This window comes from Zootoca vivipara, chromosome 12, assembly GCF_965207765.1.
Source record: "Zootoca vivipara chromosome 12, rZooViv2.hap1.1, whole genome shotgun sequence".
Lineage (NCBI taxonomy): Eukaryota > Metazoa > Chordata > Lepidosauria > Squamata > Lacertidae > Zootoca > Zootoca vivipara.
The window spans coordinates 30,789,069-30,813,072 of NC_142595.1; the positions used below are offsets into that span (position 1 = coordinate 30,789,069).

A 24,004-nucleotide genomic window follows, 5' to 3' on the forward strand; every position below is an offset into this window, starting at 1 on the left:
GCCAACTGTAAATATTCTATCATTCGGACCTGCCATTCAGTTATTGTAGGAATCTTTTCGCTTTTCCAGTTCCTTGCCACCAGAATCCTGGCTGCGGTTGTTGCATACATGAAGAGTGGTCTAACATTATTATTTTATTTCTGATAACATTGTCGTGGAAATTTGGTCCCAAAATGCGCTTCCCTGTTAGAGGGACAGGCGCGGCTTGGAAGCTCCGGGATTGCGCTTGGTTCGCCTCCGCCGGGAAAATGACAGAGACCACACGATGCTGTCAGGAAAAACAAACTGATCCCTTTATTGCAGAATGCAAAGCTACAGCTGTAGGGTCCCTGCCTCTGGAAAGAAGGAAGGACCCCGGGAAATGGTGAAGTCCCCCTATATACCCTTCTGTTCATGCATGGAATTCTCTGGACTGGGAGGGAGGGGGAGACAAGGGCGACGGGTGGGAGATCGGATTAACTGGGTGCGGAGATGACTTTTCCTTTCAGATGGAGAGATGTCAATCTCTCTTCTCCTGTCGTTGATGGTGCTCCCCTTTGTTTTGACAGGTGGGCAATCCTTCGAGATGGGCGCAGGAGTGGAGCGATTTCCTGACGATTTCCATGAGGTGATTTTCATCCGGCAGGTGTTTTCCTTGAGGCCGCGGAAAGATGGACTATGGCATATTTAATTTGAATAAAGTTGTCAAGCTAATCTTTCTATTGTCCGTGTCTTCCTTCGTTGGGTATGGGACGGTGATGGGGAGGTTTCAGGGGGGCTTGGGGTCAGAGAAGGGTTGCACAGAAAATAAGTATGGAAAACATTTCTAATACATCCTGACGTATACAGTTCTAAAATATAAAACAGTGATTTTCTAATACAAAGAGATACTAACAAACCTATTTCCTAATACAGAGGAACACTAGTCTAATTAATCAAGAGTAATACTGAGGTTGTGGTTAGGTTCTTAGGCATATAGGGAGGGACGCCTTTCAAGGGATATAAGGGGTTTCTCACATTTAAGGCACATAAGGCCAGCAGACATATAATCACAAGAAGCAAGCATATAATCACGAGAAAGTAAAAGTTCATAGCAAGTTTGTATAAGGTTTGTATAAAATGGTAAGGCTGTATAAAAATGGGCTGCGTTACTTGGTGGAGTTTAGAAAGTGTCACTTTGAAATTGGGTTTCTTCCCCCCCCCCCCTCTTCTCTGGAGACGCTGTATCGGAGCTTGTAGCACTTGCCTCTTGGTTTCGGGCTGTCAGTGTTACAATGTTTACTTATGCCTCATTGAGTTCCGTGAAAGGATTATTGTTAGCTTGGGCTGTGACTCATCGGCTGTTTGTCTTGAACAGGAGGGAAGACGGAGCAAGGAAATGTGGAGTTTATGATAATTGTCTAGGCGAGGGTTGCATATGCTTGTCCTTAGGCGAAGGGGAAATGCAGATGTCTAGGTAAGGGTTGCATATGCTTGTCCTTAGGCGAAGGGGAAATGCAGAGTTTATGTTGGATTTTAGGAGGTGTTTGAATATGTTAATCCCTGCGGAGGGGGTGCGGGTCTCTGGAGGGAAAGAGAGCCAAGCTGTGGCGGCGAAATGGTGGTGCGAAGGACTCTGGGTAGCCGTAGCTGTCAAGCTGTGGTTACCCCTCTCTGTTCATTCGTAGCGGTGTGTAGGAAGTCCCAAATGTGAATTCATAATCATAACAATATTATCCCCAAAAGGAAGGCCTCTGGGTTTGTTTGTTTGAGAATGAGAAACTGAGTAGTTTTTTAATTCATTATAAATGGAATCCCATAATTCTCTGATTACCGTGCATTCCCACCACATATGCATATAAGAACCTGTACCTTTTTTGCACCTCCAGCAAACCTCTGGTCTCTTTTTATACATTTTAGCCAATTTGGCTGGGGTAAGGTGCCATCTATATTGCATTTTCATAATGTTTTCTCTAAGATTATAGCATGCCATAAACTTAATATCTTCCTTCCATAGTTTATCCCACTGGTCCATGCAAATATTGTAGCCAAGGTCCTGGCCCTTGCTTACCATTACCCCTTTCACTTCTTCCTCTTTTACCTCCCACTCAAGAAGAATATTGTACATCCTTGAGATATATTTCCCTTTTGATTGTATTGATTCTTTCTCAAATTTAGATGTTGCATTCTCAAATCCTTTCTTTCTATCCATGCTTAATCTCTCATTTATTTGAAAATATTGTAACCAGTCTGTCAGATATATCCTTATTTCTTCAAAAAAAATTGATTTGAGTTTATTATTGTTTCCTTCTAACAGGATTCTATACAGTATATGGCCCAGTCTCCTTTCATGTTTTTCTTTTTTACAGTCAGGGGTTCTGTTGGTGAGGTCCACAAGGGGATTTTGGGTTCTAATAGATCTTTATATTTATATTTTATAAAGTGATTTTCTTACTATATGGTTCAAAAATCCCTTGTGAGCCTTCACCTTCTCATATACCAAATACGCATGCCAGCCGAAGTGGTTATTGAAACCCTCTAAGTCCAGCACATCTGTATCTTTTAGAGTAATCCAGTCCTTAATCCAAACTAACCCGGCAGCCGCATGATATAATTCAAAACCAGGAAGGGCGAACCCACCTCTCTCCCTCTGCTGCCAAAATTTCTTGATAAAACCATCTTTTTGTGTGAAGATCCTGAAATCCCGATAGTTCCTGAGAGTGACTTGTGAAGGCATTGGCACCTTGAAACTTTATGTGTCCCAAGTTGTTTGTAAGCGTTACAATATTCATCTGAGCTAACATTACCCACACTTTAACTTTTAGTTGTTGTTTCTGGCACAAGTTTCTCTCTTTGCTCTTCAATGTTCCAAAAGGTGCCAGTTGCATTTCCTGGCTTGGAACTGACTGTTGAAGCAGCAAGAGGTTAGTCCTTTGTTGATTGTTTTTGGATAACAAAACCATTCCCCTTTTCCTTTCAGGTGTGTGTTTGTGTTTCGGAGAGCAAAGGTCAGGAACTGAAAGCCACAAAATAAATTGAAAGTGTCAACAGTGTTAAAGCCACCCTTTCTTGGAAAAGGAGTGGTTGTGGGGAAATCAGGTTTGTTTCTGTCCTGGTGGATTAAAAGTGAAAGCCTCTTTTCTTGTAAGGCACTCAATTCCAGGAAATCGGCTCCTGCAGAGACAGGCTGAATAAATTCCTCTCTTGATATGTGAGCAACAGTTTTCTATCTAAGCCAAGAGTTTGTGGGCATGAAGGGACAGAATAAGACCACCTGTCCTTTGTCATTGATACTATCTAATCTCTGTTTTAGCACTTTGACCTCAAACTGAGGAAACTGCTGTGCAAATGACTTGTTAGTGATTTGTGTGTGAGAGAGTGTGTCTGTGTGAGAAAGGACGCACATAGTTTGAGAGATGGTGGGAAAAATGTGTTAATTCGCTTTTATTGTATTTTTACTGCCAGGGAGGCAGCAATTCAACCTCATTTTCATGTGGATACCTATTTGGGCATCTAGAAGGCCTTTATTAACTAAAAAGCATTCTTGAGGGCTTCCCTGGCAGAACAGCTACTTGGAATTACCATTTCCTCAGACTTATCCCACTGCTGCATCAAACCTCAAGACAGAAATATCATGGTGTGGGAGCCTAAGGTCAGTGTTTCTCAACCACTGTTCCGCGGCACACTAGTGTGCCGCGAGATGTTGCCTGGTGTGCCGTGGGGAAAAGACGGCAGTGGGGCGCCTGGCTGGCTGGCTGAGCGTGTGTGGTTCCTTCCAAGAGGAGCCTGGCAGGCGCCAGCAGGGGGAAGTGCTTCTGCAGGGAAAGAAGGCAGAGTCAGCCTTCCGGGGCTTCCGGTTTCCTCGTGCTTGCTACGGACACGCTTTGCCGGAGCTCTGAAGAAGCTCCGTGAAAAAAGCGGCCGCCTAAAGGGGTTTTGGGGGCAATGCAGAGGCTAGGCGACCCCGTGAATCCTGGGGTGACCAGGACGAAACTGAAGCCTGCAGCGCCAGTAAAAGGGAGACCACCGAAGCCTACATCTCCGACGAGGTGAGACGGCGGCGGGAACTCGTGGCGCGAGGCAGAGAGCAACCCAAGGCGAGCAAGCCTTAGAGTCCGAGGGGGCAAGGCGGGGGAATATCCATTAACATAACTCCAAAATAAAACATAGAAAAAGTCATTAGAACCATCGAAAGAGAGGGGAACCGGAAAAAAAGACTGACGCTGAGCGCGGAAGTGACCAGCTTATTAAGGAAAAAAGGACTCTTTCCCCATTAAATGAAATAGACGCCAGTGAAGTATTTCGTGGGGAAAAGAAGGGAAAATACGAAGGAAGCCCTTCTAATATTACAAAACTGTTAACACTGGATTTCTTACGAGGCAAACATTAGTTAAAAAGGGACAAAAAGAACAAGAGAGACTGCGGTGTGTTTTACTTTAAAGACAGAGACTTTGTTAAAAGGAGAACTGAGCAGCTAAGAGTGCCGGTTCTAAGGAGCAAAAGCAACACTAATTAGGAGACTCTGAACGCCAACACAAAGCCAAAAAAAAAAAGTAATTTTTTTAACATTTTCTAATGGTGGTGTGCCTCGTGATTTTTTTCATGAAACAAGTGTGCCGTTGCCCAAAAAAGGTTGAGAAACACTGCCTAAGGTAACAAAACAGCTAGAATGCAAATACAAATAGTTTTAATGTGTTTTAAGTGAGGTCTAGTACCGGTATATGTCATGTTTCCCCCGCCTTTGCACTCTATTCCACAAAACTGGCAGGTGGGAGGAAGCTTCCTTTTTTGTGATCAACTGGAGATAATTTTGCCTCCTGGGTTTTCCTTAAACTGCAAATGGGCTTGAACAGGGATGGGGAAGATGTGGCCCTCTGAATGTTGTTGTACTACAACTCCCATCTTCCCCAACCATTCACCATGCTGGCTGAAGCTGATGGAAGCCATCAATATCTGGAAGGTCACAGATTCCCCTTCCCTGGGCAAGCTGCTTAATATCTTGAATCTGAAAGATTGGCTGGTGGGGGTGGGCTTTATTTGGTAGCCAGCTTCCTTTATAAGGTGGTTTGGGCACAGCCTGTCCTTACTCTCCATCCAAGGAGCCACCTACACTTAAATGCAAGAACTCTTTATGAAGAGTTTGTGTGAATTCTTAGACTTTAAGAAGATCAAGGCTGGATCTAGACACATCAAAAAACATTTCAGGAAAACGCGTTGTAAAGCTCACAATGCAAAATCACATTGCTGAAGGATTGAACTCTACAGCGCCATCCGGTGTCACAGTGTTATAACGCATTTGGAACGCTGTATTTTGACTGATGTAGTTGATTCCCAAGTCAGGTCTTCTTAGAATCTCCTCTCCTGTTTCAGATCTGAAATCAGAAACGAGGAACCTTTGGCCATCCAGACATTATACCAACTGCAATCAGACCTTGTAGGCATGGCGATGGTCAGCAGTGATTGCAACTGTAGTCAGCAAAAACTGGAGGCCCACAGCTTAGGTAACCCTGTCTTAAAATTGTTCTGGAGTCACAACAGCACTGCAGCCTAGGTTTTGTCCCAGTCTCATTGCTGAATGCTGAGTGAGGGAGTTGTTCACCTACATATCAATCAGCACACAACTCATGCAATTCCCCTTCCCTCTCACTGCTTCCCTTTCAGTGTATGATTAACCATTAACTGGAAAAATCTACAGCAAGAACAACAGCATATCACTTTTCATGCACTGCAAGCCGAATCATGAATATTATTCCACTTTTATGCGGTAAGATTTTTTTATATCTCTACACAAAAAAAACCCAGCAAAATTACCCACAGAAAACCCCAAATATTATGGGTATAAGGGGTGAAGGAAAATTAGAGAACTATAATCAAAAGGAGACTAAAGTTTAACTCACCTGGGAATACGTCTCATTCAATTCAATATGGCTTTCTTCTGAATAGAAATGTACAGGATTACAGCCTTATAACTTGGTGACAGAATAGAACTCCTCTTGAAATCCACTCTCATTCCCTTTCCATGTGGGTTTTGCCTATACATTTTTAAATTATCCAAACTGATGTTCAAATGATGCTTTGCTTTCATAGCCTTTCTCGCCAACTCCAGGAACAGTGCCATTCACTTGCTGCCGTTCCTGATTATGAGTTATTCAGCAGCTAGTAAGTATTCTGAGTGGTGTTTTTTTTTTAAGTAATTGCCTTGGCCAGTTCTCTGCTCTCTTTTTACTAGAAATGTCAGCTTTAATCAATTTAATTGGCAGTCAACTATAGATTTAATTGTAGGGACTTTCATTTTTATTGGTAAAGAATATATTACAGATGACCCTTCAATTTACTGTAACAATGAACCTAAAAGTGATACAAAGCTCCTTCAGTGTCTCAAGAGGACGGCTAATTTGAGTTTCTGATCATACATTTAATCCAGTGAATAGTCAATTCATGGGTTGGAATTATAGAACTGGAAAGGACCTTTATGATCATCTAGTGCAAACCCCTGATGATCAATAAACCTGTTTTGCGTTCAGTTTTGTTCATCTTTTCCTGTCTATGCAGTTTTGAGCATGCATAGAAGTGATTGCCCTTTTTTAATAACTGCTGTTTCAATATCCTTCAGACTGAGTCTTATAATTCTGTCCCCAAGCAAGCCTACATTTTAAGGGCGTGGAAAGCAACAGTTACCAGAAAACTTGATCATTTCTGAGCACACTCAAAACAATTCTTTGCTACAGAAAATGTTTGCTACATTCTTTGAAATAGAGTGGGTTTGAAATTGACAAGCGTTACCTCAGAGCCCAATGTTTTTTCCTGCTATGCAGTTCACAAAGTGGATAGCATCATGTACTGAATATTAGAACTTTTTTATTTTTTCAAACCCAGTGACCACTATTAATACTACCCTGAAACATAGGACTCACTTGTGATTTTCTACAATATGTTTGCGTCTCCAATTTATTTTATAAAAACTAAGTGGTGGTAGGATTGGGTTGGCATGCAAGTTTCAAGTACCCCAGTTGAATATCATTGCTATGTAACCCAGATTACAGAAATAAATACAATTTTTGCCCAAATACTTCTTGGTGTTTATGCTTCACACTGAACTATCTTCCTATCTCTTTAGGTAACAGTATGAGCCCTTTGATTGTTCTTGACCAATATGAGGGTAGTGGGATCAGACTTGTCTGCAAATCTGAGAATGTGAGATCTCCTGAGCTTCTGCAGCTGTCATGGATGGATGGCAAAGGACAGGAACTTTCTGCTACTCCAACCACTCTGGGCAAAAGCAGCATTGAAAATTCTGTTCTTCTAGAATCGGGTTCTGGGAGTGCTGTCTCCTGCAGAATCACCAATAAATCTTCAAATACACCAATGGGATCAACGTCTCTTGTAATTGCAGGTGAATGAGAAACGGTGCTATATAGAAACTGATGATGAATGTGTAGAATGAACACAATGTTAACAATGAATATCCAAAATGCTCCCTAACAATCATATGAACTTTTGGTGGAATATTATTAAGTGTATTAAGTTGCCTATGCGTATTGAGGATTAGGAGGAAAGAAACAGTAAATCCAGTCTTCTGAGTAGGATTTATTTTAATACTGCTTTCCTACATGGTCCATAGAACTAGGAAAAATAAATCCTATGAAGATTTGAAATATAACAAGAAACATGGATTGTTGCTCAAGTCCCATTATGGTTCCACATTGGTCTGAACTTAAAAATTCTGTCAATGGATGCAGAATTTGCCATGTGTCTTTTCTGCTATCTGCAGATATTTATATTTATTTAGCATTATTTTGAAACTTGGTTTAATCTGTGCTTATTGTTTCCTATGGACAAATTAAAAAGAAAAAGCAGAGACGATATTCTAACTGTTGACTTTGTTCTATTCACAGATATCTTTTTCCCTTCCACCTCCCTCTGCATGGTTGGCTTCTTCATCATTGCAGTACTTATCATCAATGTCATAATTTTCACCTATTTGAAACTAAACCGTAAGTTTTCCCATTGTTCCAGAACATGAACACGAAGACACACACACACACAGAGAGAGAGAGAGACAAACATTAAATGGGTGTAGAATATCTTTATCATCATGTTTCTGGATTTAGAAAGAGAGAGAGAGAGATGGATTGGATGTGCATTAGGGTATATAAATAACCACAAGCAGAACAAGAAAATTCAGAATATGAAGTTAATTTATAACTAGGTTTATGCCCACTTCCCTACTTTCTATAGGGGCTGGTTCACATGTCAGTTGTGCAATGAAAATTTTACTATGTATTGTAGTAGTATTACAATTAGTATTATAATAATACAAGTAGTATTATTACAATTGTATCCCATCTCTATTCCAAGAAGCTTATATGAATGAATGAATGAATCTTTATATTTGCATCAACCATCAGCCATAGCAATAAAACAAAAACACGATATACAAAGAATAAAAATTAAAAAGTTGATTATATAAAATACATTTTAGGGTTTTGAATCAATAGTCTAATAGTGGATCTTATTCTAAAAACCTTGCAACCTTTGCTGTTACCTGCTCATCTTGATCAGGTGCCAAGAGAAAGGACACTGTGGCAGGGGCTGGGCGACCCGGAATGGACAATAAAAGAGGGGTGATAACCTCATTCCTCAAGTCTTTATAAAGAGTGCAGGCCAGAAGGGCATGCACCAGCGATTATGGATGTGATATCGCATACATAAATTAAACAGAACTGTGAGTGGTCCAAGGCCACCCAGTGAGCTTGATGGCTGAGTCAGGATTTCAACTCTTGTCTCTGGGGGCCTAATCTGACACCACCACTCCCAGGGCCACAATGCCCATGAGGCAATGTAAGATGGCCACCTCAAGCAGCTGGAGCCACAGCAGTGGGGGAGCTGGCCTCCAATGAAGGAATTGTCTGCTGCTGCCGCCACATTGCTAGCAGCCTGGTGGTGGTGCTGGAGGAAGAGCAAGCAAAGACTTTGAGTGAAAAGGCAAACAGGAAGGAAGAGTTTGGGCTTTGCAGCTGTGCAGCAGCAGCCTGGAGACTTTGCAGACAGCAGCCATCCTGCCCCCTCTCCCCATAACCCACTTCATCATTGCACTTAAGACCTAAACTCAGGCAGGCCACCGTAATGCTGGTGTACTTGCAGGTGGTGGCAGTGGGGCGGTCACAACACTGAGACGTGGTATGGTACATTTTGCATCAGGCATCAAATCCTCTTGGGCTTGGCCCTGAGCTTTCCATACTGACTCTTTTATAGAAGTGTACACCTAAAACCTCAGGAATGGCATGCAAGGTTAAAAAAAAAACGCAAAGGATCCCTGGACAGTTAAGTCCAGTCAAAGGCAGTTATTGAGTTGCGACGCTCATCTTGCTTTCAGGCCGAGGGAGCTGGCATTTGTCCACAGACAGCTTTCCGGGTCATGTGGCCAGCATGACTAAACCGCTTCTGGCACAACAGAACGCTGTGACAGAAACCAGAGAGCACAGAAAAGCCGTTTACCTTCCCACCACAGTGGTACCTATTTATCTACTTGCATTGGCATGCTTTCAAACTGCTAAGTTGGCAGGAGCTAGGACAGAGCAACAGGAGCTCACCCCATTTCAGGGATTCAAACCACCGACCTTCTGATCAGCAAGCCCAAGAGGCTCAGTGGTTTAGACCATCACATCATAGAGCCAGGGTTGTCTATGGCCTCCTGTTAAGCATGCACCTGCTCAGAATCAAAAAATTATTGTCACATAATGCTTAGAGTCGTTTCCCCCTATAAACAAAGAACATGCATATAAAAATAGAAAGTATATTAAAAATATTGTTCTTTATTTTATTTCAGACGATCGTTGGAAGATTGCTTTTTCAGGTAATCACTGTATCACTTTATGGAATGATTTATGGGATTGCGTTAACTGGGAGAATAATGGACTGAGCAAAGTCTGCTGGGTGGGGCAAAGTGAAGCCATTCAAGTCCTAACTATGTTGAGGTTCTTACCAGGGCTGAAAGTTTATGCATTGTTTGTTATAAGGTTTATTATTTATAGCCGGGTTGGGTTTCCATACATTACTGGGTTTCCATACATTACATAACAGAGCATGGATATTAATTTTTTATTGCACACCCACCCGATAAATAGATATTCTCTGATATGGATTTTAAATGTTTCATAAGTTGATCATCATTTTAAGATTTTGTAAGTCAAATGTTTTGTAAAGAGCACTGAATAAATGTGAATAATACTAATATATCCCTCCCCATGTGCAGAAAATGAAACGTTAGCATTAGAGGAAGGTAAGCACGGATTTTTCTACTCGTCCTTCTTAAAATTGCACATGAATTACCCTGAATATGTTTACTTCCATGACTGGCACCATTGGGCATCCCCTGGCACTGGAATCCCCTGCTCTTCCTCACTTGCCTATCCCCTCTGAGAAAATGTTCTGGGGCAAGAGGGAGGGGATAGAGCTACACCCTCTGCTTGACTTACCCTCTGCATCTGGGGCCAGCACTGTTTGTGGCATAGTCCTCTTGGCTAGTTTCCAACAGTGATCTTTAGCATATTGTGCAGGGGAAGAATATAAGAGTACAGCCTAGTAGATAATATCTATGAACGGAAAGAAAAATGTTTACCTCCCGCTCATAATGAAGCACACACACTTCCTGTGTATGTGTCTTGGATATATCTGTCTAGTATCAGTTGCTGGTTTTCTCGAATATAAAACCCAAACCAGAACTGGAAGATGAGATACTGCCAGTGGGTCAGATCTTTAATTCCCAACTCCCCGAAGGCCAACTTTTGTAGTTGGATGTTACCACTGCTGCCCAACAGAATCCCCTTCTCCTTCAATATATGGCATGCTAGTGACTTTAAAGGTATTGCTTATTTGAATGTGAAAGTTACATCTGAAATATGGCTTTAAAATCTGATTAGGGATATGCTTTTACTTTATAGTTTTGAAAAGCCCACTAAAAACATAATGAAATTCAGAGTATAGCTCTCTTCCAAATCACAGTGGATTCATGTGCGTTCTCCCTCATTATCCACAATAATATTTCTCCTCTCTCTCTCTCTCTCTCTCTCTCTCTCTTTAAGAAAAAGCACAGCTTCAAAGGAAACTAGGTAAGAGTTCAGTTTCTGCCTGCCATAATGGTACAATACATTGGGGTCATTCATTGTAGATTTCACGCAAATATCATTCTATGTTTATGTTCCCAGATACAGTTAGAACTGAAGTTTGCACAACTGCTATGGAGATCCACATGCTACACTTAAAATTTCACTGTCAATACGTTATCATCCCCATGATCATAATTATACTTGTTTATATCCTGCCTCCTGTGGCAGCTTACAAATAAAATAGAAATGTGAACTTACACATTTCACTTGTTACACATTTTGCTCACCATGTGCTCACCATGTGCTAATGCTATCACTCTTTTATTCTTCAGAGAAAGTAAAAGAAGAAACAGGAAAAGGTAATTCCGTAGCACTAGCTGGGATGTCAACTATTCTTAATAATTAATAATAATAATAATAATAATAATAATTATTATTATTATTATTATTATTATTATTATTATTATTATTTATCTGTACCCCACCCATCTGACAGGGTTGCTGTAGCCACTCTTTCTTTTACAGCCTGATTCTCTCTCCAGTTGTAGCTAACCTGGCAATTGCTCCTTAGCAGCTAAGCAGATGATGCCCACTGACATCATCTGCTTAGCTAAGCAGATGATGCCCACTGCTTAGCAGCTAAGCAGATGAAGCCCACTGACATTTAATCATAAAATAGAGACTGTATTGAATGGTCTAGTAGACACTAAATATGAAGAGGAAATCCGTTGCTTCACCTTCTAGCCAAGGAAATGCTACTTTAGAAGTTGGTGTATTTATAATAATTTTTAAACTGCTTAATATTTTAAAAATCTCTAAGGTCCTAGTCCTCAGAATGTAGTGTAAAATGTTTTGATATCCGCAAATCAAACCTGATCTAAAACAGTATATATAATTAGATAATGGTATCTGCCTTAAATTTTAGGATAGGTAGGTAGGTAGGTAGGTAGATAGTTTGGATACTTTCTGGGTACTTGTTGGGATTCTAGACAGGACAGAGTTAAACACTCCTGTGGGCATTCTTATTCTCTGTGTGACTGCCCATATTATCCGGGCATTTTCTCCTTTGTTCTCAAGTTCTGTCTCACTCTGTCTGAGTCTGTAGGAGCAGGGCCGTCTTAAGAATATCTGGTGCCCTGGCACCATGGTGCGAAGATCCCTCCAGCGCCCCACCGCCCCGTTTCTCAGCGTGGCCGGCGCCCGGCGCCCCCCTGGCAGCCTGGAGCCCTGCGCCACCAAGCTTGGCCATAGGGCCGGCCCTGTGTAGGAGTATGAGTCTGAGAGAGTTAGTTTTTATTTCTGTAAGAGAGATAAGAGCTGCAGACATGCAGCTAGCTTCAGTTGGATTTTCTGTTACTTTATGCTTCTAAATAAAGACTTATTCGAATAGAAGCATTGGTGTCAGTTGTTATTTGAGACACCACGCCTGAGACACAGACAACTGCCATCGTCCTTGCTGTGCTGGAACTCTACTACATTTGAAGAGAATTGAAGTGTGGCTGAGCGCATTTGGAAGAGTGCTGGGCAGCCATAAACATCGGACAAGGTTGTAAATCGAGCTGATTACCCTGCCGGCAGCAGACTCCGTGGGTCAAAAGCCTCTTATGACTCACAACCTTAAAATGCCACAACAGTACTGTATAGGAAAACTAAAACTAAGCTAATCTTAAACTTTCTAAACATTCTAAAAGGCAAATTGAAAATCCCTACCTTGCTTGTATTCATAAAATATTGATCCTTTTCATTTTGTTCATTTGCAGAATTCAGGAAAGTGCAAGATAAATTCGGTAAGGATGTTTTTCAGTAATATTCAGTAACGTGTGACTGAGTGGATGGACGGTGCAGCACTCACATATGTTTTGTGTTCACCCACAGGCTGTTTTCACACATGAGGTTTAAATTGTCTTTGTTTCCTCCCCCCCCCCCCCACTGCACTCACAAGCCATAGAATGCACCTGCCAGGGCAAATAACTAGTAGTGTCACTGACAAGAAAAGTGGGTATCTTGTTGAGGTACTTTTTGCCCTCAGATAGGCCCTGGAAGAAACAGTATTTTCTCTGCCCAGTAAATCTATCCAGGAAGGATATAGCTTGCTGCTTGACTAAGAGGTCATAAGGCATTCCAGAGTCAGGATCCAAAAGCCACCCTCAAAGTGTGCCCCCCTTCAATTTGCACTTTAGGTATTTTTATTTATTGAAGTTATGCATTGATCTGAGGTATATAGCTATACTTTAACTTACAAACTATACTTGAGACCTAAAAACTCAGGCTACATTCAGCTTCAATTGAAGAAGAATTGAGAAAAAACCTTGCACTTCTTTATTTCTCCATGCTTAGTTTTAAAGCCATTGCATTGGATTGGTTGAAACACTCACTATGTTATGTCAGAAGACCTTTGTGAAACAGTTGCTGATTGAATAATATTTTCATTTACAGCAAAAGCCGAGCATGAACTAGGTGAGTTGGATCAAAGCATGTTTTGATTCTTCCATTCTTCAAATGTAAACTCTTGCACCATTGAAAATCTCACTATTGCCTATTGTTTTGCATTGCAGAGTTCAGGAGGGCATTGTCCTGTGCAGGTATGATCATTTCTGAATATAGAACACCTTTAGCAGTTGTCAGTCTATATTCTCAAGGCCAAATGAGATAGTATAGTATATTAAAGGCTTCCTTCATTTAGTATGCCCGTTTTAAAAAATACAAATAGTGGTGGTGGGAAGTGATAATTATCAGTATTTCAGAAGACTAATAAATTATTACAGGCAGGTGGGGAGTTTAAATCTCTTTCCTTGACCAACTACATTCCTGACTCCCCCCAAGCTGCTATTTGCATGTTCGTTGCTGTGAATGTTGGCACCAATGACACCCTTCTTCCCAATACAAGCAGCATCAATGGAGGAGCCATTTTCATCTGGACCACAGCAAAATAAAAAAGGGTTAAACTTCCCTTATCCATCTGCTGTGATTCTGATAACTATCAACTCCCCACAACAATTGCAATCTACACTTTAAAAATATGCATATTGACTACAGAGATATAGTGAATGTCATAACTATTTCGGTCTTCAGTCCAATCTAGAACTATTCCATTTACATCAGTTGAGGGGCCAATCAATGTGCCAAATTAGAAAGTCCTTGTATTTAGAAAACTCCAGATGTCCTTTCCCCATATACAGGCAGCAAAGAGTTACTGTACTATAGATTAGAGCATTGATTTCAATTTCAAAAGCTGATGCTGGGTTCAACATTAGCATTTTAAAAGCATGTTTCTTCTATATTACATTGAAGTCAACAACCATAATCCTTGGTTGAAATTTATCTGTTTAAAAAATGTTCAGCGAAGAACAGTTCAAAGTAAAAGTGTTTTGATGTTAGAAATATTTTTCCTCACAATCTTCATTCCAGTCTAGAAGTCATAAATACAGTTCTTTTTTTCTATTAAAAATGTTTAGGGATACTCTCTTTTTGCTACTCATATTGAAATACTGCCCCTCAGTGAGGTCAAACTTAGATTCACAAAATGCTTAAGGGTATGCATACCCTACGTACCCCCCCCCCAAAAAAAGCACTGCATAAATACATGGCAAGTGCATTAAATTAGACTCCATGTGGTGGTAATAACCAACGATGTGGTGGAATGTAAGTTGACAGTTGTTTTTGAGGTGGGTCAGAGATATTTCACCATACCATTGCAAGGGGTCACAAGCAATGACCTCACACAAAAAAGATCCCTGTGTTTAATATGGATAGTAACAATCTTCTTTTTAATGACATTATTGTTTCTTCCTGCTAGTCGATGTCACTCTGGATCCGAAATGCACACATGCCAAACTCACCATCAAAGAGAAGAATAAAGTCAAATATAACCATTCCTCCTTAGAACAACCAAAAGATCCCAAAGGAGCTCTGATTGCAGTGGCAAATGAGGGGTATAGTAAGGGGGAGATGTACTGGGAGGTGGAGGTTGGGCACAAATGTGAGTGGGAGCTGGGAGTACTTACTATAACTGCAAGAAACAGACTAGAAGAGGAGATGCTGGAAAAGCCACTGGAGGAGGAATATATTGGTATGCGATGGTTCCAGGGTAAGTTTCATTGCACTGGAGGAAATAGCCTAATTGATGGCCAGAATGAAGAATGTGAAGTTGTAGGTGTGTTTCTGGACATGAATAAGCAAGCGCTGTCATTTTATAATGTCCAGAAGATGTGCCCTATTCTGTCAATCCCTTATGGATTCTCTGAGGAAATGTATCCATTCTTCAATCCGGGGAGTGATGATAGGTTCTTGGAAGTCCGACCAATAAGCATCCCTAAATGTTTAATATCCGTGTGAAAGAAAGTACTTCCAATGTTTTCTACATGTCACTGAGCCTTGTAAAAGGACTAGTTTACACCTGCTCCGTTGATTTTGATTTTTTTTTAAAACCTAATAAAGCGCAGTTATGTAAATGCTCCATTAGGAAGCCTAACTTTTGAAGTGCCTGTGTTACAAGTCATCATTGTTAGATGTAGTTTCCATCAGATGATAACCATATATTATTGAACCAGCCTACAGTGATTGATGGAGGGAGTTTTATCATGGAAACAGAAACCAAAGGGCAGGTATCTGTTGCAGGTGTTACTAGATCTGGTTCAGAAGAAGACAGATTCATTCTAGAAGCAGAAAAAATGATACCTCCTTCATTCAGAGACATTTGGGCTAGCTTTTTCTGTATCGATTTTGACCCTGGAGAGCACATGCCACAAGTTATTAATGTGTCTTGTCTCTTCAGATATGCCACAGGTTTAGCCCCCCCCCCCCCCGATTGTTGGATTTTGTTTTGCAGAATATGCAGAACATCCCACAACCTCAAAAGCACAAGATACTATAAACATTTCTGAAATGCCAAATTTCATGGATAAAACTGTGATCCTTTTCAGAAGAAAATACAATATGAGACAATAGAATCTGGAACTTAAAAACTGCAGGCATATAGTATAACTTCTGGGATGGGCAACAATATTCCTCCTTGAAAAAGCTATTTGTATAGTTTATTCTGATCACAACATTTTTATTTAGTTCAGTAATCCTATTACTGGAAATTAAAGAACAATTACCAAGGACAGAACTACTTTTTACTAAAAAGAATTGAGACTTTCACCAAACATGACAGCCCTGTGTCAACTCGTTCTCACCCTCTGGAATGTATAACACATCTTATCCTATATCCTGTTGCCATTAGCTCTCTCCATGAGTTACTTTAGGGTGAGGAATTGGATCTACCCCGTGTACTGAATCCTTACATTTCCAACACCACCAGCCAACTTTGACAAATGGGTGGGGCCACCTACTTGTCTATCATCTGACATCTTGTGACAGTTTTTCCTTTGCATACGGTACATGAATTTGAATAAATTTGCAAGCACAGATGGTCACGTATGACTTCAGAGGTAGGTCAGATAGATGTGGCTTGGCCACGTGGCTTTGCAGGCCAAATGGGAAGTCCTAAGCTAGTTGTTCTCCATTGGCTGCCCTACTTTTATTTAAAGGACAAGCGTAGTGAAAGCTGCAAGGTCATACATTTAGATCAGCCCTAAAAAACAACAACAGAGGTTATAAACCATGCAAGGAGCCTACACACGCAGAGAAACTTCTAAGTGCAAAAGTTATGCTCAATGTGGTGATGGGTGGGCGGGAATGAGGAACAGCACAACCTTTGAAGCCAAATATTAAGGGAGTCAATGTAAAAGGGGGGGAAATGTTGTTGTTGTTGTTGACAAAACGCCTTTTTCCTAATGGAATTAAAGGTGGCTTGCAGATAAAACAAGAATCACTAAAGGCATAGAAAAACAATAATTAAAAACAATTAAACATTGATAGAATTAAAATTATACATGTCTATAAAATCTGTTTAAAACATGCAAATAATTACAATAAAAACATCACGACACCAGCCGTTTCATTAAAAGCAGTCACTTCCCCAAAGCCTGTTGGAACAAGAAGGTTTTCAGCTGCTGGCAGAAAGACAAGGAGAGAGCCAGTCTAGCTCCTCTAGGGAGGGCGTTCTTGAGTCTGGGAGCAGCTACCAAGAAGGCCCTCTCTGCCATGCCAGTGACCAAGGGTGCCAACTTTTATAAAATATTAGAGGGAGAGATAAGTCCCACCCAGCATAATCGATCACAAGACACAACATGCACACACCATTTGGATGGCTATGCCCCTCAAACATTTTAGGGGGGACGAAGAGATCTTGACCTCTAGGAGTTGGCTCCTATGGACAAGACCATAGGAGCTGCACCCCGTCTCAATCAGGACCTGCCCCCCCTCTTGGCTCTCAGCTTCATCCCTTGGGGCTCACCATTTCCTTCCTACTCCGCACCATCCTGCTGACATCTCCACTGTGGCCATCACAGCTGTCACAGCTGCCGCCGCTTTGAAACCTACAACAACTCTACTTTCCAGCCAATGTACTTCCAGATGGCAGCCCTGCACTTCCTGAAGCTGATACCTCATCCAGAAAGAGAAAGAAAAGTGCTTCTGTCTTTTGGTTCCACAGTTTGGTGTGAGCCAACTGACTCATGCCACAGTGTAAAACTAAAACATGTGCGTCTGTCTGTCTTTTGTTCTGGCATGGCCAGAGCATGGGAGCCAAAATGGAGCATCCAGAACTGGGATTCAGAAGCCACGGGGGCTCCTGTAAATCCCGGATTTCACACTTAAAACAGGACACACAAAAATCCTTCCAGTAGCACCTTAAAGGTAAAGGGTAAAGGGACCCCTGACCATTAGGTCCAGTCGTGGATGACTGTAGGGTTGTGGCGCTCATCTCACTTTATTGGCAGAGGGAGCCAGCATACAGCTGCTGGGTCATGTGGCCAGCATGACTAAGCTGCTTCTGGCAAAACCAGAGCAGTGCACTGAAACGCCGTTTACCTTCCCGCCGGAGTGGTACCTATTTATCTACTTGCACTTTTTTGCATGCTTTCGAAATGCTAGATTGGCAGGAGCAGGGACCGAGCAACAGCAGCTCACTCCGTCGCGGGGATTCGAACCAGCGACCTTCTGATCGGCAAGCCCTTGGCTCTGTGGTGCATGCACAAACATAGTTGGCCTCTAAGGTGCTACTGGAAGGAATTTTTTAAATTTTGTTTCGACTATGCCAGACCAACACAGCTACCTACCTGTAATTAAAACAGGACAGTTGCACAGTAGGCACTCTGCTTCAGGATAGCGTGTTTAGAGCCCTGTTGGTGGAAACAAGATCTGAGACTCTTGGCTAAGATGCCAATGAGGTATACAGGCCAAGAAGGTAGGAGCAGAATTTATTTATTGATCTGAACTATGAAGCAACCATATCTTTTAGCTATAAAACTACCAGGGCAGAAAGGGTGTGTAACAGTTAATTATTGAAAGGGAGCAAAGGTTGTATATGCAGGCAGTTGAGAATTATTCTTCCTTGTTTGCTCTCCTCCTCTGAATTCTGTGGTGACACACCCATCTGAGGCACCGTCGTAACCATTTTATTCTGATTCAGTGCAGGGAGGATTAGTTAGAAATCTAGTCTCTGTCGTATTTGTTATTGACAACTCATCCATTTCAGATATATTACTGTATCTTTTACCTTTCCACTTCATGTAGTACAAGGAAGACCTTGACAAAAACATGGAAGGTGACTTGTTGCTAGTTGGCTCTTGCAGTAGAAAGAGGGCCAATCCTTTCTACTCCAGCCACCTATTCATAAAGCCCGCCTTTATTCAAATTTGATGCTACCTGATACCACCTGATCAGTATTTCAGGTTGTTGCTGTTTTAATCCAATGAATGAAAAAGTCTAAAGGTATGGTTTGGAAGAAGCCATGTGGATATGGATCAGAGGAATGGATTATTGGCTCATATTTCAATTCATCTGCAAAATATATTGCCCAGTTCTGAGAATTAACTGTAAGTATGAGAGGTCATCTGTTTCTTATGTTATTTTTTATTATGAAAGATGATCCTGGTCTGTCTCTACTTTTTGGGTTATTCACTAATTATGCTTGGCAGGGTGATTTTTAATGTTTTAATAAAGCTAGGGGCAAAGGTGTGTTTGTGGGGGGGGGGGAGACCCACAGCACGTTTTGAAAAGCTGTGGGTATCTTTACAAAGAATAATTAAACCTTTACAAAGGTAAATTAAACTATTGTCTCCTTTATTAGCTATACAAATCTACTGTATGCTTGACAAAAACTTCTCTGCTCTTTTTTCAAGTAATTTGATACTGCTATTTATAAAGCACTCAAAAACATCCCGAAATTGTTTTTGAATATGACTGTAATATCCAGTGAATATCTATGCAAGGGCCCTATCCAACAACGAGAGATCAATTGTCTGTTGCACTGGGCGAACATGGAGTCCAGTGTCCAGCTCTTTCCTTCTCTGCCCCCCCCCTACTTCTTAGGGTTAGATCTTCTCTTCCTGGCTTGGGGCCTCTATGGTCTCCGTCACTCCCTTTTTAATCCTGTTGGAGTCTGCTTAGCTGACCCCGGCAGCTAGACCTCTCCTGGGGGAGAAACACGAAGAAGGGCCTCAGATCATGATTGCGGGGTCCAGGTTGATTCCTACAGGGAGAGGCAGCCTTTGGCATGGGATTGTGCAGTCGGCTGATGATGGAGATGCACTTGATGCTGATGATCAACAGACACTTAACCTCCACCTGCAAGGACAACTTGTAGGCTGCCCAGGGTGGGAAAAGAGGGAGCAAACACTCAAAACAAGATCCAGGTTAAGGATGAGGAAGGAGGCAACATAGCTTTTAATTTAGAAGGACTGTTAAAAAAAATGCCAGTGAACCTGGAAAGATCACATTTGTCACTCATTCTGTGGGGAAGTTTATCAATTAACTGAAATCCAATTCTTAAAATTATTCTGTTCACAGATGATAATAATAGGTTTGTGTTGAGTAGTCAGGACACATTGCAAAGGCATGCATTGTTTAACCACCTTTTTTCCCCTTTTATGCTGCCAGAGATCTGGATGGCTGCCTGGTATTTCTCACCACAATGGAGGGAGTACTGAAGCATATCTTTCTGGTTGGTTTCACTGTTATCAGTTATGTTGGAGAATGGAAGAAGGGTAAGAAGCAATTTGCTCTCCCCAGAAACACTGCTTGATTTGTCATTGTAGTTCTTATATACAGCATTACACAAGATTGTTTTCCTATAATCATGCAATTCTGAGCTACCAGGACTTCAAGGGGGGCATTTTATTATGCTGGTATTGAGATCACATAGACCTCAAACTAATTCCATCAGTCAAAGTTGCTGTTTTTATTTCCTTACAGCTGTTTATATTAAAGGAACTGTAAGCCCTGAAATTGCCCAAGTTGGACAAGATGTGATATTGGGCTGCCAAGTAGGAGGCTGCACATCCTCCAGGCTACAAGTCCACTTATATAAGTGGGAAGGCTCCAAAAATCAAACCTTCTATATCCACAATAGCACAGAGCAGCATCACAGCGTCCAAGAAATTAGCATAGCAGAGAACAAAAAACACAAAGGATACTATGAGAATGGATTCCTTGAAGTGACTCTCCTCCAGGTGCAGCTAACAAACAGTGGGCAGTATGTGTGCTCCATGATGTGTGATGATGTCTATAAAGAAGATATTGTGGAGGTGACAGTAGAAGGTAACTATGAAGCCCTAGGTGCTATCTCCCTCATCCATGACTTGTGGAGACCTAGTTTATACCACTGAGGCTTCATAGAAGTCTCAGAAAGGACTTGAGGGTTGAGGAGGGGATGTTCTCTCTTCCCCCCCCCCCCAAAGCTTTCTGTCCACTTGGGTGGGAACTTAGATTGTTTGTCCCTGGCATTGGGTAATTGGAACAGATTAGGAATTCTGCAGGTTTACAAAGTACCTCACTGCCCAGCAGTCTACATGCCTGGGCTGACAGAGCTAGTCTCAAAGGCTCTGCTGAGTAATCCCAGACTGTTGGTTCTGGTGGAGTTCAGCATGCTTGCCAAGGGCACTAACTTTGGGGTGGCTCAGGGGTTGTCCCAACCTGTCATGGGCCCAACACATGGGGCAAGCCACACTCTGGTTCTAGTTTCCGGGACTGGACAGGAAGAGGGATGTGTGGAAGTGGAGAGGGGGGGTATAAACATCAGTCACTTGTCATGGCTGGATCACCTCTGGTCAAGAATTAGGCTTCCAGTGCCCATTTCCCCTTCTGCAGAGGTAGGGGACCTGTTACGAAGGTTCACCCTTGAAGACTGCTAGATCTAAATGGCTTCCAGCTGGTTCTGAGGGATTCCCCAGCTGATATGACTGGCACTCAGGCAAAAACAACTTGCAATCATAGAAATATGATGGGTTCTAAAAATATACACCTCAAGTGTCAAAAAGATACATCTTCAGTATTTACCAGAAGCCATGTAATGAAGATGGCGGACACATCTCTGTGGGAACTGCACAACTTAGGGGTTCCCACAGATAATGCCCTCTCCTGAGTGTCTGGTGGTGATGGAACAACCAATGGCACTTCATACACCAATCTTAGCACCAGAGAATGTCTGTAGGGAAGGAGGTGGCCTTTCAGGCCTAAGTTAGTTCAGGTTTGAAACACTAAGGTGAATACTTTGAATTGGACCCAGAAACAAAATGCAAATTTTCCAAGTTGAATTTTAAAGTTTTGCCGAATGTTGTGTTTATGGGAAATGATAGCTTCAGCTTTATACATCTCTATTTTTCACTCATTTCCTAGTATATTTGTAAAAAGCTGTGCTATCACAAATATGAACTACTGTGTGAGTGTATGTATAGTATGAGTTATTAACATAAATGAATGTTTTCCAGGTTTAATTAGTGTTACTGTTGGGGATGTTGCCATTCTTCCATGCCAGATGATTGAGACCTATCATCCCTCTCATTTGAAACTGCAATGGAGAAGAAGCAGCCCTGGGAAGAGCAGGATGATCTATTCTTACCAGCTTCATTGGGATACCTGCCCATCAGTTTGTTATGGAGACAAATTTGTTCCTAGGTGCCCTTATTCAAATAGACCCAAGAGCCAAGTATGGCTTACGAAGAAGTACAAACTAAAGGCAGAGGTGTTGAAACGCAATAATCTTGGGGATGGAAATATTTCCCTGAAACTAAATAACATTCAGGAGGAAGATGCAGGGAAATACGAATGTTCCGTGAACTCTAACTTGCATCGCAAAGTGGTAATCTACAAGCTTGATGTGAGAGGTAAATAATACCAATGTCGAAAGAAAGAAAGAAAGAAAGAAAGAAAGAAAGAAAGAAAGAAAGAAAGAAAGAAAGAAAGAATCAAGGAAAAGGGTTTGATAATAACATCTTTTTCACATGAAAAGTAACTGGGTTCGTTGCAGGCAATTTCAAAACCTTGCTTTTGGTTATAGTCAAAATTAAATGGCACAATAGCTCTATTTTAAGAGTATTTGCTGTGGGTTGTATGTTATAACTGATATTTCCAAAATTATGCGTGCTTGTGAAAAATGACTATGGACATCCTCCAGCCCTGCACCAGTAGTCTACTGGTCAATATTTGCATCTGGCATAAATGGTCATATTCTTAAATTGTGCAATCCTATATCAGTCTACTCCAAAGCAACCCATTGAATTCAATGAGACTTACTTCCAAGTAGATGTGGATAGGATTACAGCTTGACCTTACAATCCTACTAATGATTGATCCAATGTATGCCCATTGATTTCAACTGAACTTGTTCTAGACTAAAGTGGCAATTTTACACACACCTGAGAATCAGTTCAATTTAAATCAAGAGAGTTTGCATGAAGTATGCATTTATTCAGTCATTTATTTGCTAAGAGGTGAGGGGTAAATGAAGTCCAATAATATTTCTTATTACCTTTTCCACCTCTGCAGGTGTTTCAATTGTCGGCAATGTTAATCCTAAAATTGGCAGAATTGGACAAGATGTGATATTACATTGCCAAGTAAGAGAGTGCAAATCTTCCAGGCTGCAAGTGCAATTATATAAGTGGGAAGGCTCAAAAAATCATACATTGTACATCCACAACAGCACAAACCAGCACAGGGTTGAAGAAAGAAGCACAGGAGAGAGTGATGAGAATGGTATTCGCAAAGGATACTATGGGCTCCTTGAAGTGACTCTTCTTAATGTGCAACTAGTAGACAGTGGCCAGTATGTTTGTGCCGCAACATGTGATGATGACTACAAAGAAGATATTGTGGAGGTGACAATAGAAGGTAATTATGAAGGCTTAGATGGTTACAACTTCCATAATTCTTCTCTTCTGCTCAGCACAAACTGTAACCCACTGATCTGCTAAATGTGTATTTGATAAAAAAAATTCCTTCCTAAATGCATTTGGGGTTGCAATAAACACTTCTTCCTTTTTAGGACTGGGAGTTTCATTTTTTTTAAAGAAATTGTTCATTTATTTAAAAATTACATCCTGCTTTTCACTATCTGAGGGTTCAAAGCAGTTCACAGCAATACCCTATAGAAAATTCAAAACCTAAATTAAACCTCCAAAATTTAAAACCTCAAGTATCTAAAATCTTAACAACTTAAGTTTCCTTCCTCCTCTTTCTTTGCCTGTTAGTGGTACTATTCTAGCTTTGTTGTTGCTTTTCTAGCACAATCATGTACTGGTGTGGCCATGAGTCTGTAGAGGACCTCATATATTCTGTGAGGGCTTCAGGAGATGTTTCCAAAAGGGTAATGAAAGAAAAAGAGGTTCCGGAACTCGCCATGAACGCTTCCCTTGTTCTCTTATGATGGCAATGGAGCCCATCTGAGAGGTGCCAGAACGTCTCAATCCTTTTTTTTTATAATGATTTTTATTAGTTTTATACAAACAAGACAAACAAAACATAGAATATAACACTGTCCCTTCAATTTCCCTCCACCCACCAGTCCACTTCTGCCACCAGTAGGACCCATGGGCATTGAGAATCAAAGGGGT

At 41.3% G+C, this 24,004-nt stretch overlaps 1 protein-coding gene and 1 long non-coding RNA gene across 20 annotated transcripts; one reads left to right on the plus strand and one right to left on the minus strand.

Moving 5' to 3' along the window:
• Positions 1–1,311: 1,311 nt before the first annotated feature.
• On the plus strand, positions 1,312–15,522 carry LOC118095080 (butyrophilin subfamily 2 member A1-like). Of its 19 annotated transcripts, none has more exons than XM_035136015.3 (15): positions 3,125–3,169; positions 3,424–3,610; positions 5,329–5,459; positions 5,620–5,722; positions 6,046–6,117; positions 7,076–7,351; positions 7,854–7,952; positions 9,788–9,814; positions 10,214–10,240; positions 11,043–11,069; positions 11,399–11,425; positions 12,827–12,853; positions 13,503–13,523; positions 13,622–13,648; positions 14,863–15,522. In XM_035136015.3, the coding sequence occupies exons 4-15, from the start codon at positions 5,698–5,700 to the stop codon at positions 15,399–15,401; spliced, it is 1,194 nt and encodes a 397-aa protein (XP_034991906.1). In that variant the 5' UTR covers positions 3,125–3,169; positions 3,424–3,610; positions 5,329–5,459; positions 5,620–5,697; the 3' UTR covers positions 15,402–15,522. The 19 variants fall into 19 exon arrangements, with proteins under 19 accessions (XP_034991913.1, XP_088512548.1, XP_088512549.1 ...); XM_088656424.1 differs by having other exon boundaries at positions 6,065–6,117; XM_035136022.3 differs by lacking the exons at positions 3,125–3,169; positions 3,424–3,610 and adding an exon at positions 1,312–1,435.
• On the minus strand, positions 3,388–6,051 carry LOC148683924 (uncharacterized). The gene is made up of 2 exons (XR_015946737.1): positions 5,856–6,051; positions 3,388–5,330 (listed from the first exon to the last, which is right to left on the minus strand). It is a non-coding gene; the product is annotated as an uncharacterized LOC148683924 (long non-coding RNA).
• Positions 15,523–24,004: the final 8,482 nt, after the last annotated feature.